Genomic DNA, 16,039 nt, shown 5'->3' on the forward strand with positions numbered 1-16,039 from the left:
AAAAAAAAAAAAAAAATATATATATATACTCCCGAATCTAAAGTATTTTTGCAAGGTAATTTCGATAATTTCGCTGAATATAAGAGCCGCCTTTTTACATTTTTCCGTGACGCCTACATTCGGCAATAAACATTTTTTCAAATAGTTCTACTGGAGGAATCGGAAAACTTCCTTAACAAAAGTTTAATCATTTTAGGCGAGCTTTAATTTACTGACATTAGGGCGGTATGTTAGGGTGAGAGGAACTGATATCTGGTGTGTAATATATCACACTTAAAGAATTCACTGTAAACGCCGAAGATGTGATGAAAAATTTAATAACACGACTCCAACATTTGCTCAAAAAATAAATTCGAAATTGTTTTGCAAAAATTCTTTACACTCAGGGGTGTACGGCGATCTTTTTTTCTGGTACGGTCTAGTGTGGACAGACAGTTTCCGTACTTTCACCCGGACCCAAAGCTGCCCATTGTAAGTACACTCAGCGAGTGCCGAGCGAAAGGGAAATCTCTCCTACCGGAATTCCATGTCCATAAAATGTTCAAAGTAATTTCCCACTGAACGACTTCGTATGCCAAATAAAGTTGAGGAAGTCCATTAGCTCCACGCTGCTGAATATATCTGCCAAGCTTGCAAAAAAGCATGACCCATCCCCTTTTGCTGGAGTCGTTTTGATTGTAGCTCTGAACATCGACACAGGACTTTTTACCTACGAGTTATTTAGTGTGAAACAAGGATTTCATTGCTTTGTCGGTAATCGAGTTGAGATGTGACTCCCAAGTGAGGTTTCTAACCAGGAGTATGTCTAGATATTTGCCTTCTTTTTTTAAGGAAATCCCAGTGTTGCTCATTTTTAGACCTGTAAAGCATAGCTTTTACTGTTGAGAGGTATGATAGTAGTTTTATGGATCAATTGCAAGTTGTATTTAAGGCGTCTCGCATCAAGTGCCTAATGGTGCTTGCATGATTGCTGATGGATATATCCGGTTATATCTTGAAGTAGATCATCAACCGGTATAGACCATAACAGTGGAAATATGACTCTTCCCTGTGGACAGCCTTTTACTGCAGTGATATTGAGTTCTTCCGACCCTTGGTTCGCTTTTCTAGTTTTCTGGGTTAGCATATTGCCGATCGATTTTAGTATTTTAACCGCTACCATGGATTTCAAGCCTGCATTGTCAAAGCTACCCTTTATGTCCAGAAATGAGCAGGGGGCTTCTCTATGTCACTTACAGTAGTGTGAAGTGTTATAGTTGCTGACTTGCCTTTTTCGTAAGCAAATTGAAGCTTATATATTTAGTGGAGTTCGAGAGAGTNATTCTTTACACTCAGGGGTGTACGGCGACCTTTTTTTTCTGGTACGGTCTAGTGTGGACAGACAGTTTCCGTACTTTCACCCGGACCCAAAGCTGCCCATTGTAAGTACACTCAGCGAGTGCCGAGCGAAAGGGAAATCTCTCCTACCGGAAGTATTTTAACTGCTACCATGGATTTCAAGCTTGCATTGTCAAAGCTACCCTTTATGTCCAGAAATGAGCAGGGGGCTTCTCTAAGTCACTTACAGTAGTGTGAAGTGTTATAGTTGCTGACTTGCCTTTCTCGTAAGCAAATTGAAGTTTATATAGAGGAGTTCGAGAGAGTATATCCTCCCTTAATCCTTAACGCACAACAAATACCTTAAACTAATCGTATTCCCCTTAATGTTGTGCTAATATAAAATGCAATTTGAATACTCAGACAAATACAATTGTTGAATGTTATGTATAAAATTAATTGGCATTGCTTATTTGATGGAATTTAACGCGATATGCGATGAACATAAATAACTTTTCGAATTTGCAATTAAAACTTACTTTCATTATTTATGGCTGATGTCGGCTGTTGATTAAGAAACTAGTAATAGAATATTAAATATAATTTGTGCATAATTGAGTATTGAGTTTAAACTGGAGCATATTAAATAGTAGTAGACCCTCTGTCGCTTTATGCCTAATATTGCAATAGAAACAGATATATGTACTTGTTATATACGTATGTATGTATTTAGTTAAATGCATGAATGTATTGCCCGAATTATACATATTTGCACATTTTCTTGTTTAGACACATAAGTTGCGTTCCAGGTGCTTCAATATTAGCAGGTTTTTACAGGAAGTCCTTCACGGCCGCCACCTTCCATTAGGTTTATTAATGACGAAAACAGCTTTTCCTGTAAATCCTGTAAAACCTGCAAATCGTGAAGTACCTGGAACAGGGCTATAGAACTGATGTTCCTTAGCTGATTGTTTGATACCTTAGTATTTAGGAGCTCATAAAATATGACGCCATACCTTTCCTTTTAAGTATTGTATTTCTGCTTCTCAAGTAGTTTGTGGCGAAGAATCACGAACCACATTGCATCAACGCAGAAAAGATAGATTTAGTACTCTGCAACAGAAAATACAACATTCATATCTGGTCTAAGGCTAAGCTGGAAGGTTGGGACTCTCCAGCTTAAGTAAAACCCCAAGTACCTTGGAATAATACACGATAGCCAACTGCCGTGGCGCCTCACAGGGGAGTAGAGCGCGAAGAAGGCCTCAATGGCATTTTATGTATGCAAAAATATGCTGGGCTGTACCTGGGGCTTATCGCCTTCTCTTTCTCAATATATCTTCACGACGATAGGCAAGCCGTTACTGTTCCATGGGGTATTGGTTTTGTGGACAGCAATGGAGAAGAAAACATTTCCTAAAAGTATAGAAAGTGTAGTATGTATATAGGATATCCATTAGAGGCATGACCGGCGGAACAGTCCGCCAAGAATTTAGAGCAAAATCTGACATCAGGCTTAATGCTAAGGACAGTTTGAGTGCAGATCCTACGAGCACAGTAGTATAGCGTCAACTTTATCCAGGTGGATTGACTACATGACTCCATATCTGTCATTTAAGACGAATTCACTAGTCATTATATGTATAGGTCGAAGGCTTGTGTGAGGGTATGAGGAGTGCTGACTTGGTGAATGTTTATACATACAGAAGGGTAGAAGATGTGATTAGCTATTTACTGTGGTCCTAGTTAATGTAGTTACTAACGCAATAGACCTTAGCAGTTAAATAGCTGCCATATCTAGGGCAAAAAAGGGTTCCGCCGTATAATCCTCTTTAAGGCATGAATGGCAAATGGGATTGTCCTGTATCATACATATCATACAGTTGTTTATACCACGAGATCCGGCTAGTCCTACAAGTTGTCTGCAGGGTAAATACCCAGCTAGGCTTCCTGAGATTGACGTGGGTTTTGCTCACCTGTAGCCTTTCGACGCCTCCCAGTCATTGCTGAGTGAAATATTCACCCATTGTCCGACGGGGAAACTCTGAATAAGCAAGATAAGCAATTTCAAGCAAAAGCTTGAACTTGTGTGTAGTGACTGGGCACAAAGGGTGAACAAATTTTTTGTTATGTTTTGTAAAATCATTTAGTGGCGTATTGCATTACCGCACTAGTTGGGCAACAGTTAGAGGAGTGCCAATGTTTTGAGTGCAGTTCGGCTATCATTATAGACACGTTAAATCCCGCCTCCCTTCCTACGTAGTCCATGCTTGATTCTTATTTTCTTTATCTGGGGTAACTCAACATTGTAATACCCCTTCAGTATTATTCTGTGGCATTGGAAAGACATTAAAGTCTGCCTAGCATACCAGCACGCATTTTGTAATAGACTACGTGATCCCTCGTCTGACTTTCGAAGGGTCTCTGGAGGCTACAAAGTGGTTGACGGTTGGCGTAAGGGTGTGTAGTTGAAAGGAAACGCAACGCACATCTACATAGACAGCTCTAAAATGGACGTAGGAGTAGGTCCTTTAAGCTATCGGATTATTGCAATATCAATTAAGCCGAGGTTTTTGCAATAAAGAAAATGACAGAGTTACTACATGATATTACTCTGCCAAGCGAGCGGATAAACTTTTACATAGATAGTCAGGCGGCCATCAAGGCTCTAATTTCATATAATACCAATTCGATCACCGTTACGGACTGTAAGGAGACTATAAAAAGCCTAGCAGCGGCTAAAACCGTCTACATATATTGGGTCCCACGACATAAGTGTGCGAAAAGTAATGAGTGAGCAGACAAGCTAGCTTAGGAGGGTGTCCTCTTAGACGCCTCACTACTCACGAATATACCAATTCCTTTTCCGGAAATCAAAAGATCACAAGATCTTCTCATATACCGCCAAGCAGATAGGCTTTGGATAAGGAATCATGGTTGCAAACTTACAAATATTATGTGTAGCTCATACGACAAGAATCTTACTGATTTCACTTTACTCGACAATGCACAGCTGCAGGGCCTGCATTCAGCAATCGACAAAGGACCAAAGTGTCTACTAATATTCGCTAAAGGAACGGCGATGCTCTTTAACATTGCGTGGAAGCACTGTTTCATGGGTCGGCTGTGAGACCACGTAAGGTCAGCCATTATAAACTAACCTAACTTTGCTGATGTTCGGCTCTTTTAAATCAGATATGTATGTATCGAATATTCTAAGGTTCGGAAAAGAAAAAAATTTGGATAGAACTCCCAGTCCTATTAAAACCTTTCATGAAAACCAAAATAATATAAGAGACATTTTTTCCAAATATATATATATATTTTTTTTATGCAGAAATATTCCTAGTGCATCTAGATGCTTTTCTGCATCAAAAAGAAAATTTTGAAAAAAATGTCGCCTACCTTATTTGGGCGGTTAGGGCTCGATGTAAATTGGATGTTTATTCTAAAACTGAAATGCTTTAGCTTTTGAAAGCCTTACAACTGGTTCAAAATATAATATCGTCATTTCTGTAAAGGACAGTTTTATTCGATGCAGTCCTTAAGTTAATATACTTACATACATATATACATACGTTCCCATATCAATTACAAACTAACTTCCAAAATCCCCTTTTAAGCAGCTCGCTTTACGCAACTGCACTCCTTACAAATTCACTTAACGGACACATATTTGAGCAGCATCATCATAATACCCTACATATTGTCAGAATCAAGCGAGTACACCTTGTCCGTTTTCGGTAACTTAAATGCAATCCACTTATTGGGTTGACTTAAGCCCTAAAAGCGAAGTTGTGTGACAGCCAACCTCAATTCTACACCAAGTATCGTTCACTTAGGTTTACATTTCAGCATATTGGAAATGGTCAGTGTAGATTAGGGTGGTCCAAAAATGCATGTGAAAATGTTTATAATACACATTTGGGTATTGTTATTGGAAGTCTTTTGAAGAGAACCAGAGTTTTCCGATCGAAAAATATTGATTTTCAAGAATTCCATACCATTTCTACGAAAAGTTTTTTTTTTCTCATACAAAATACAGGGAATACTTTGAGCGCTTTGAGCGACCTGTAAATATTTTTTTTATTTCAAAATAAAAAATAGGGGTATATTCTTTTCGATATAGAGCATTAAAATTCCGTCTTAACCTATTTTGGCCCACCCTTGTGTAGATACATCTGTTTGTATAAATTTGTAGGTATGTTCGATTTCCTTCATTCCTTTATGCGTTTATGCCTCTCGGGAACTATTAACACAGAAGCACTGAGCTCCTTCTGAGCGTTTAAAGATTAGTTTGTATGAACATATAAGTATTGGTTTTGCGACCACTTAGAGGATTCGATTATCAAAAAGCGGTATCAAAAGATTTGTCTACAGACTTACCAATGTACATACATATGTATGTGTAACACTTATGTGTACTTGGATGCAGTTATGACCACAAGGCTGAAATTACCTTGCTGCCGGTTGACATTCAATGCTTTGGCGTAATTCGACAAATGCAAGTATACCAACTTGTGAATAAAGCCCGTAAAGCGATTCTCATTGAAAGGGTTTAGTCAATTTACAGATTACTTAGTGAAAATTTGTGGGCCTTAACTGACTTAACTCTTAAGTCCAGAATGTGTTGGTTGTGAAGGTTGCCAGGATACATTTCACACATAGTATGTGAATCCTGTTTAGGCGCAGATCTTATTTGAAACCTGACTTGGAATTGAATGGAATGGAATTGTGGATGGTCGGAACACCCGAAAACGATTTTTCCAAGCTCTCAGTATATATTCCCCATAGTAGAATGGAAATTCATTGGACTTAGGCAAACTTACCAGACTCTTTTATAAATCTTAGAAGTTTGTCGAGGTAAAGAGACCATTTTCTGAACTCTATACTCAATTTCCAAACAAGATGGAAACAGCGCATCGGCAATGATGTCTATGGGGGCCACATGACCTCCCCAATAATTGTGCGCCGTAATTAGTGCTATCAGAGTTCGCAGCCCACTTCTTCTCAATCTGCTACCATCCTGTCAGGCCTTTTCAAGAAACATTTGTTTATTATGCAGGTGTCAGTACTTTATTAATTAAATCATTGATGTGCCAGGCTGTTCCCGTTGGGCTTGGTCCTAAAAGCCAGTTCAGGAGTTCGGCCAAAACTTATTTACATTTCTGAACTATTTGTAAAAAGATGCGGGCGGTTTACAAGGCCTTTAAAGGGAATTGGCTGCCCCTGCAGACTTTTATTTTATGTCCACGCCACTTTTCGGTAATTATCCAGTCTGCTATTATCCAGAATTGGAAAGACTTCCGACTGGGAGACCGCTGCCATTATACCTGCAGCAGCAAACATCTAAAGTTACTGTCAAGCTGCCATCCTCTACAGTACCATTTTCAGTCTTTAAGCCGTCGCTATAGAACGTTTTTACCGAGCTCCCCAAACGAGAATCTGGATCTCTCCATTGCTTTCTTATAGACAAAGTAGGTCTCACTGTCTTATTTTCTCCTAAGTTCAAACCAGTCAGTGCGTTTTAGGAAACCCTGATTATTTTTATTCTCGGATTTATTTAGTTAGATCGAAATCAAATGACATAAAGGTTAATTTTATTTATTTCATCATCTTCCGCTGCTTTCCGCTCCTTTTGGGGCTCCTGATAAATTATGATGTTTTTCAATAAGACATCGCCTTGTCAGAACTTTGACGATGTCGAAAACACTTATAATACTGTATCATTATCATTCTAATTCCATCTAGGACACTTTTTCCTTCCAAGTGCGTCTGCTCTTTCTTTAACTTTAGCTGTGGACAAATGGTGGCCATCTGTTTCCCCGTCTTCTTTATAAACTGTTTGTCTTATTGACTTGTTTTCGAACTTGGCAACAAGTTTGACATGATTTGCGATGCTTTCAGCTCTTAATTTTAACAAGATCGAATTTTAGCATGTCAGAAGTATAAGAATAGTTTGCCTAATTTTATAGGAGTTGGAGCGAATGGCACTATGTTAAATAAGTTATCGAAAATGCGGTTTTATCAGTGTAGAACTGAATAGAATCAAGTGGGTGCAAGGGCTTTTTACTTTAAAACCTCTTAAACCAGTGACTCGCTTTCCAACTATGTAAGTATGCAGTCTTTTTGTTGCGCCTGCTGCAATTTGCTTTCCCAAAAAATTTATGGACAGTATATCTATTTAGCATGTATCATTTCCATGGCTCTAGTGCACAGAGCATAGTACGGCCGCCTTTTGTACTTTTTGTGCATTTCATCATGCAAGAGTAAAATAAGCTCCGTTTTGCTTCGGTTTACTCCTCGACCGTTTTCGCTGATCCACTTTTCCGCGCTCCTTACTTTCATATTCATAACATCGCATAGTGTTAACGGGAATTTTACACTTACGACTGTTGCAAGATCGACAACATATGCAAGAGCATTGCTGCCATCCTTCTTCTGCATGTCTAAGCAGTTGGTTTGCTAGAAAAAGAGATAGGACTCCACATTATGAATAAATCTGCTTGTCGAAAGTCAAGCCAAATCAGCCTGAACTACCCTGACTCCCAACATTTGGTATGTGGATCCGTCAGCCCTGTCATTTCCGATGAGAGCAAGAAGTTGTTGAAGGCGTGAAAGATGTCTAAAATTGCTACACAACCATATCCTTTGAAGGATAATTGTTATTTTAAATGTGCCATGATCTCATGAATCGCTGTTTCTGTGGGCATACCCTTGGTGGAAGCGTGTTGGTTTTGTGACAGCTTGGCCTCAACTGCCTCCCTGATATGCAACTCTGCAAGCCGCTCCATTGTATTTAATTTGTGAATCGAAAAACTTACAGTTCTGAAGTCCTTAGGCTTGATGTGCGACATATTCCCCGCCTCGGGGATGAGTACGACTTTTAACTCGCGCCTATTCGATACGTGGTTGAGAGTGAGAAGTCCTTCTTGTTGTTGTTGTTGTAGCAGCATACAAATTCCCCAAAGACTTTTTGGGGAGTATTGCTGGAGTGACAGTCCTTGGCCAGATATAAATCTGGGTCGTTCCGGTTACGTAGATCCGACTGTCGTGGGAACGTGAGAAGTCCTTCTATTACAGCATGCTGAGATGTTGCACTACAGTCCAATGATTGCTGCAGTTGAATGGATGGGACCCCATCTGGCTGTGAGGTCTCGTATGGCTTAAAGTTGCCAATGGCCCAGGAGACATTGTCTTTGGAGATGATTTCCTTTTTTTATAAATTTACGGTTTATCATCAAAGCCAGGTCAACAGAAGCAGCTTTTCTTGTAGTTCTGGGCACCATAGAAAAATCAATCCATTACAAGTAGGACACGCCGGTTGGCTTCCTCGACATAGTAATTGCTCAATCTCTGGTAAAGGTTGGAACATATGACCCCATATGCAAGTGGCTCGAGCAAATGCTTAGAAATAGAATATAAACCACTGGTTCAGCAACACTGTCCCGTTACGCAAGTAGAGACACTCTTCAAAGGGGAGTTCTGCCATACTTACTATGGTGGTGGCACTTGATGACATTCTGCTGGATCTCAAAAAACGTGGAGTGTAGGTAGTAACATATGCTATGATGTAGGGGTGGCGGTATCAGGTGAGAAGAAAAGCCCCCGATTGGCGAAATTTTAGAAGGAGCTCTGCTCAGGCTACTCTCATGAACCACAAAGGGTGGTCTAGATTTCACCCTTAACAAAACGGAAGTGATGCTGTTTGCCGAAAAAACGAAGATAGCACATTTCAAGCTACCTTCCCTTAATGGAAGGACTCGCACGTTTAGCCTCGGAAGGCTAAATACTTTGATGTCATATTAGATACCAAGTTCTACTAACCTACGGTGCGTTAGTTTGATTGCCAGCACTATATAAACAATAGAATGTCCGGAAACTAAGCAGTATGCAAAGAGCAGCTTGTGCAGGTGTTACATTCGTAAAATTGCTGAGCACCGGCAATCATACCCAAAGATTCAGGCGGTTGGAGATCACGGTCATAGTGGTATTCTTACAAGCTTTTTCAAACAAGGAGACGATCTGTGTAACGGCAAGGATATGTTTCAGGAAAAACTATGAGGTGAGGTTCCTTTTTAGACGGAAGGTGGTGTTCTCCGGGACATTGAATGTCTCTCTCTCGTTCCGACGACCAAAGTTTGCTGGCAGGAGTACTGTGTATCGAGAGGGCCCTAGGATGTAAATGCGAAAGAGTACGAACAGCATACTATGTAGATTTTCTCTAATAGCCAAGAGCCACCTCTGGCTCTTGCTTCACCGGTAATAAAGTCTAAAATAGTCAGGGTTTGCAAATGCACGTTAGGCTCGACGACTGAGTCAATAGACATCCCCCTCATCTGGGTTCCCCGCCATGTGAACATAATACGGAAATGAGACGACTGATTTATTGGCTAAGATCGGGGCGTATCTTGGTGAAATCGAAGCAGAGACAATAAAGTCCCCACTCGGACTCATCAAAAGGGAACTACATTTAATTTTTGCACATATGCCTGACACGTTAGAATAACTTTCAACCCTGCAAATCTGCGAGAAATATATGGAAGCATTGCGACAAAAAAAAAAAACGGAGAACGTTTAAAGAGGTTAAGAAAAGCTATAGTTAGGTTACCAGCCACGATAACTAGGTACTGGCCCATTGGTAAATATGCTGCCAAAATGGGCCTTCCGTACAACCCACGATGCTGTAGCTGCAATCCGGAGAAAAGTAAGGTAACGGTCCTACAGTATCTCAGAGAGTTCCCAGGATTGGCGTGTATAATGCATGACACAATAGGAAGATTCTCCATTCAAAATAGTATGAACATTTCCAGATGCTCCATTTCAAACATAAATAGATTCATCAACTTATCCAAGGGGTTTGACGAAACCGACGAATCATGAGGGTAGTTAATATAAGGGGTTCTAGAGAAAACATATCGAAATGGTGCTCTCATCGCTAAAACCAACAAACATTAAGGTCAGAGAACGATTAGAAAACATTTCGTATTCTTATATGTTTCTCAAAGGTAGAAGGTTAGAAGACGATTAGAGAAAGTGTCGAGAACTGTCAAGCTAATTAGCCTTGGCACCAGCAAAGGTTAAACATTTTGGAAAAAACTTATGTAAATACATATGTATAAGGAAACTTATGTAGCTTACATTATTGTCACTGTTTGCTTGCAGCTTTAATAACAATTTTATAATCAATTCCATATCTTTACAGATTTTGTTTGATTGTTTTTACGCTCTTTACAATTATCGCAACGGTGACCGTTCTGCTGTCGGCTCCACACATCATCGTGCAATAAGCCTAAATGCATATGAGACCTAAGCATAAGCATAGGATAGACATATTCAAACTACATATATACCTTAAAAAGAAATATTTTTTCCAGAGGAAAAACACTTCCAAAAATAAGAGGAGTAGGAATGCAAGTTGAAAAAAAAACATCACAATTAAGTAGTTTTAGTTTAGAAAAGTGAAACTACTCAATACTTATTGAATTAGGCGAAAGACCAATTGAAAAGTTCACAAAAATCAATACAAAAAAAAATTGTTAATTAAATTTTTAAGAAAAACTGAAAACTAGTTACAAAGCAGAGAACACAAAATAAAATGTATGTATGTTGTATGTACATACATACATACATACATATGTATATACAAGCGTAGCATGTAAGAAAACTGGCAACAAAATGGTTACTTAATACAAGCAAATTCAAATACTTTTACGAAATGGAAAAAAGGAAAATTCACAACAAACTGCCGTACACAAATATGTTGAGTATTTCGAAAACAAAAAAGTACTTAGTAAACCTTAAGCTATTCTAGGAAAAAAAATAGTTATATACATATTTAGTAAATTTATTAAATAGGAAAACATTCTACATGGAATTCAGTTTAATTTACATACACTGAAAAGAGTCTTAGAATTAAATGAAAACAAATATATTAAAAACAGAAAACAATTTAAAAAGAGGACGTTCGTTATAGCAAAGACAATTTGTGGAGGAAATGTTTTCTTATTTCATAAACTAGTTAATAGGAGTGTTTGTTACGAATAAGAAATCGTGCAAAATGAATGGATTCTACTGTCGGTACATATGTAGCTGTGTAAGGTAATTATTTTTTTATTTAGCATAGAATAATATTTAAAGCTAATATTAAAGAAGTGAAAAAAGGAAAAAATAAAATAAAAAACAGAGATTGTTCCTATGAAACATTGAAATACACGTACATACACTAACACAAAAGTGCTTAATTTAAGACAAAATCACACGGAAAAGAATGCGTAAAAAATCTTCAATTCGACCACACGTTTCCGGTGGCGCGTTAGATTAGAACTATGTAATTCATAATACGAGTACAGAATGTATTGAATAAGAAAAAAAGTTTGCATTAATTGAAGTTGACAACAGGCAATAGAAATTTAAAAGGTATTACCACTACATACACACAAATACATATATGTATGTACTTTAGAAAGAGACAAATATACACGCATACGAGCAGAAGAATAAAAGAGTTAGCCTACGAAGGTTGGACAAGAAAGACGCGGCATGAAGAGAAAGAAGTTATGAAGTTAATGCTAATGTCAATGTTGCCATATTCACAGTTTTAACTGTAAATTATAGTTTTTTTTGACAAACTTACAGTTGTTTAAATTACCTCCTACTAAAAATTACAGTTTTTTCGAGAGTTCCGAATTGAATGAGTAACTTAAAATTTCACTTTCGGTTTTTTTGATGTCAACTTTTAAGATATAAGGGGACAAACTTTTTCAGCTGTCCCTTGCATTCCAGTCGCCACAGCAAATGCGGAACGAGTATTTTCCCAAATCATTATAAATGCAACAATAAGTGAACTTGAAATTCCAGCACTCTCTGGTATTTTAAGAACTAAATGTTTCTTTCAATAATAATTCAGAAGGCACTAAATTTGATCAAATGCTCAAAAACGTTACGTCGATATTTTGCAAAAGGGCCCATCGACCAATTGCAAAACCGCCTATCTCACGGCACACAAATTTTACAGGAGAGCGGGAAACGGTTTTTCTCTGAAGGCATTTCTTGTTTTAATAACGATTTTAAGATTTTTATGCATAAATGTCGATGCCTGCAGTTCAGGGTTACTAAATCTCATTTTTGCCACAACGGTTTATGATATTTCATTTTGAAAGAATCGCTTTTTGTTATCTATGTTTAATAAAGTTACAAAAAATTTTAATTTTTTTAATTCTTCATTTCTATTTTTACAGTTTTTTTGTCTAAAATACAGATTTTCCCTGGATATTTGCAGTTTTTTGCAAACAGTCTTCGCTCAAGTTACTAAATTTCAGACTATAAATTAGTGACTATTTTTGTAACTTGATACGCTTTGGGTATTCAGTAAGGGAAAGTCACAAGTTGATATAAATATTGAGCAAATGAGCAAGGAAGGGCAGGAAACTCAGCCAGGGAATTGGCTAGAGTCAATGAGTCTACCCGCGAATATTTGCTGAGATACCCATCCCTAGCTTCGACAAACGGGTCTGGTGAATGGTCTTATTAGAAGTTTTTCTCACCTTCTTTAAAAAAAAAAAAAAACAGTAGCCATCACTTTCCCCACCGATGCCTCGATGCGTCGACTATTTACACATCGAGTGGAAACTTTTCAATGCATCGAAGCAAAACATCGATATTTTCGATGCATCGATGTTTTTTCGACATCCCAAAAATCGCGTGAAAACTCCAAGCACTGTTTGATCTTTAGCAGACATTGCACATAAAAAACTGATCGTGAAACAAGAGCAAAATAGTCGTAGATGATACTTCAATCATTGTGCGCTTTTTATTTAAAAGTTCTTTTCAACAAAAATCTCGTTTCCCTCCCCAAGCTCTTCATTGCGCGTATTCTTTGTCCCCCCTATCGTACCAAACTCTTCTAAATGTGGAAGAGTTCAATAATAAGGGTTCGAAAGAAATGATATCCAGCCTAATATTTTACAGGATGATTAGCAATTTGAATTATGGCGATTTATTGTAAATTTACATAAGTATGTATCTGTCAGTAGCTCTGAAAGAAATTTGAATATTAACCAGTAGTTGGTCCAAAAACAGGAAGCTCAGATTTCCAATTTGCGACATATGACTTTGAAACATTTGACTTAAAGTATACGTTTTATCTTCAATATAGTAAATGCAAATTTTCTTACAATCACTAAGCAGCTTTTTTCTTAAGTTATATATAGTGGCTATTTCAAAACTCTCGTCATCTTCATGCTTTAGGCAGTCGTTTTTTTTATCAGAAATTATGTAAAGGTTATTTTTTTCGCTTTGCTGAACCACTTGGTGCTCTTTGTTAGTTTCATTACGTCCCTTACATTAACGAGCGCTTACCACCTAACTTCTAAGCCTCCTCTTTGTTTAAGCCGCCGAGGAAGATATTCATCGATTCTTTTTTTAGAGATTAACTACACTTCTTATAATCTTTGGCGACCTCACTATCACAAAAATAAATAAATTTCGAGGTTCTCCGCAGGGAGTTAGGGTTAGGGTTAAGGCGGTTACTTCTTCTCAAGGGGCTCTCTTAGAACGTGGGCGTTGGTCCTTTGTGATACCACTGCGAACAGCAACTGCTAAGTTAAAGCGAGAACCCCTGCTTGCCGAGAACGAAGTTTCGGAGGCGCCAGATGTTAGTCCCTGCAAGTTCCTCCGAACTAGTTAGAAAGGGCGAACCCAAGTGGCACAATCTAGAAAAAGCTGGACTGTCTAAGAGGGAGTGTGGACATGATTTCACCACGCACCTGCGACTAAATGGGTCTGGAGTGGTGTTTACTCAAACTGCGTGAACCCCGATAGGGCAGTGGCCTGTCAGTTTCCCCGCAGAGTCGTTACCCAAAATTTGAAGACGGGAGACGGGTTTCTCAATAGAACCACACCCTGCAGGGAAATATACTCTGAGTTGAATTTCGTGGTCACTATTGAGGCCGAAGACTGGTGTGAGAAAAGGACAGTTTGTTGGCTTTACATGCCTTTATTTTGGTGCCTGCCAATGATGAATTTTGCAGGAGATGCGAAATTAATAAAGAGAGTTTGGAGCACATTATTCGAGTGTCCAGTTCTTAGCAGGCTGCGGACGGGTCTGACAAAATTGGGTATAACAAACATTTCCAGCTTGCCAAAAGACTGCGATATACTGTAACATTTCTCCGAGTTCCCAGAGATTAGCTGTTTAATTTCAGGCTTAAATAGCTTTTGCTTGTAGCGCTATGGACTTCAATGATCTCTGCCAAGCCAAACAGTGGACTAACCTAAGCTATTCTTATTTAGGTGTCATCGTCAAGAAATGTGCTCAGCTTGACATATAACTCACAATACGAGATGCTGACTAGAATTGGCAATGACTCTCAATTACTTACTTTTTGAGAAAGCTGTTGCAGTCAATCCAAGTAAGTTATTTTGTCACCTTTTCCCTTAAAACATTTAACCATACTTTGATGTCAATTTCATCGGTGAGTTATTTTCCAAATAAGTTGCTAAAGTCGTTTCAAACTATTGTAAAGGAAATCCCAATCTATGGAAAGTTTTTACTTAAGAATACATTTCTTATATATGATAGCTATTATTTGCTATGAAGCGCATAGAGAAGTACTAACTGCCCTAATCCCACGCTAATGACAAACCTCATTTTATGACTATTGTCATAACTACTGCGCCTAAAACTATGCTGCAGAATATAAACATTGTTTCGTCGTTGTCACGTACTCAGTAGGTCACAGCAACAACAATGACGGTTGTCATCATTAGTAGACTGCGGATTTTTATACAAAATACGAAGCCTAGAAATATGTACAGCAGAACTATATGCAAAGTGTAAAAATTTGTATACATTTTGTTTATAGTTAAGTGATACACATTTTTAGAATCTGTTTTTTGCATAAAAATCCGCAGTCTAAGCATTAGTACACTTCAAATTAATTTTTAGTGGCATAGTTTTGGGCGCAGTAATTGAGAGATTGTCATGCCAAGAGTTTTGATATTGGCTTGGGTATAAGGTTGTAAATTTGTATCAATTTCCATATATTTAATAGTTAAATATCGCAAAAATCAATTAGCCCTTAACACAATGTAATACTTTACATGAAATCGAATTGCTATTCACCCTTTAAGCCAAATACGCGATTGCTGAGAGGGCAAATGAATACTGAAAACGAGAGCACAAATACAATATGAGAACCATAGGTGGAAAAAGAATAGCTGAAGTTAGTTAAAAAGCGAGTACAGTGTGTTAGAGCAGGTAAAAGAAAAGAAAGTATGTAGAACAAATTATGTGAGTAAAAGAGAAATGAAATATTTTTTATGCGCATTTATGTATTGTAAAGAATTTAATATTACAAAAAAGGTATGAAATAAGTAAGAAATTAAAAAAGTGAAGTTGATGCATATGAAGAAACAATAAAAGTAAAACTGACAGCAGCGCAGCGAATGCATTCAACTCGTAGCAGTAAGTGGGAGAGGAACAATAATAATTGCAGGTGCAACAACTACAATGTACGAACAAAAGTAGCAAAAAAAACACTAATATACTTAGCATATAAAAATAGCATTAAAAAAATAGATGACAAGTTGCAAGAATATGTGCACATAATAAAACATAACCAAAAATACTTTAAACGAAATTTAATTATATGTATTTACATATAACACAGCAATAAGGCGAAACCGGGAATGGTAACAATTATTCAACAAAAATAGTTTA

The 16,039-nt window shown here is 37.8% G+C and overlaps 1 protein-coding gene across 1 annotated transcript in view; it reads left to right on the forward strand.

The window, feature by feature from the left end:
* The window catches only part of LOC108367263 (acetylcholine receptor subunit alpha-type acr-16-like), a 17,728-nt gene extending 6,831 nt beyond the window's left edge, over positions 1–10,897 (forward strand). The window contains exon 4 of the mRNA XM_017621853.1: positions 10,523–10,897. Within this exon, the coding sequence (XP_017477342.1) occupies positions 10,523–10,607 (85 nt within the window). The 3' untranslated portion in view covers positions 10,608–10,897. The remainder of the gene's footprint in view (positions 1–10,522) is intronic.
* The last annotated feature ends 5,142 nt before the right edge of the window (positions 10,898–16,039 follow it).

The sequence above is a fragment of the Rhagoletis zephyria genome, unplaced genomic scaffold (assembly GCF_001687245.7).
Source record: "Rhagoletis zephyria isolate East Lansing unplaced genomic scaffold, Rhagoletis_zephyria_1.1 Rzeph_scaffold_02610, whole genome shotgun sequence".
NCBI lineage: Eukaryota > Metazoa > Arthropoda > Insecta > Diptera > Tephritidae > Rhagoletis > Rhagoletis zephyria.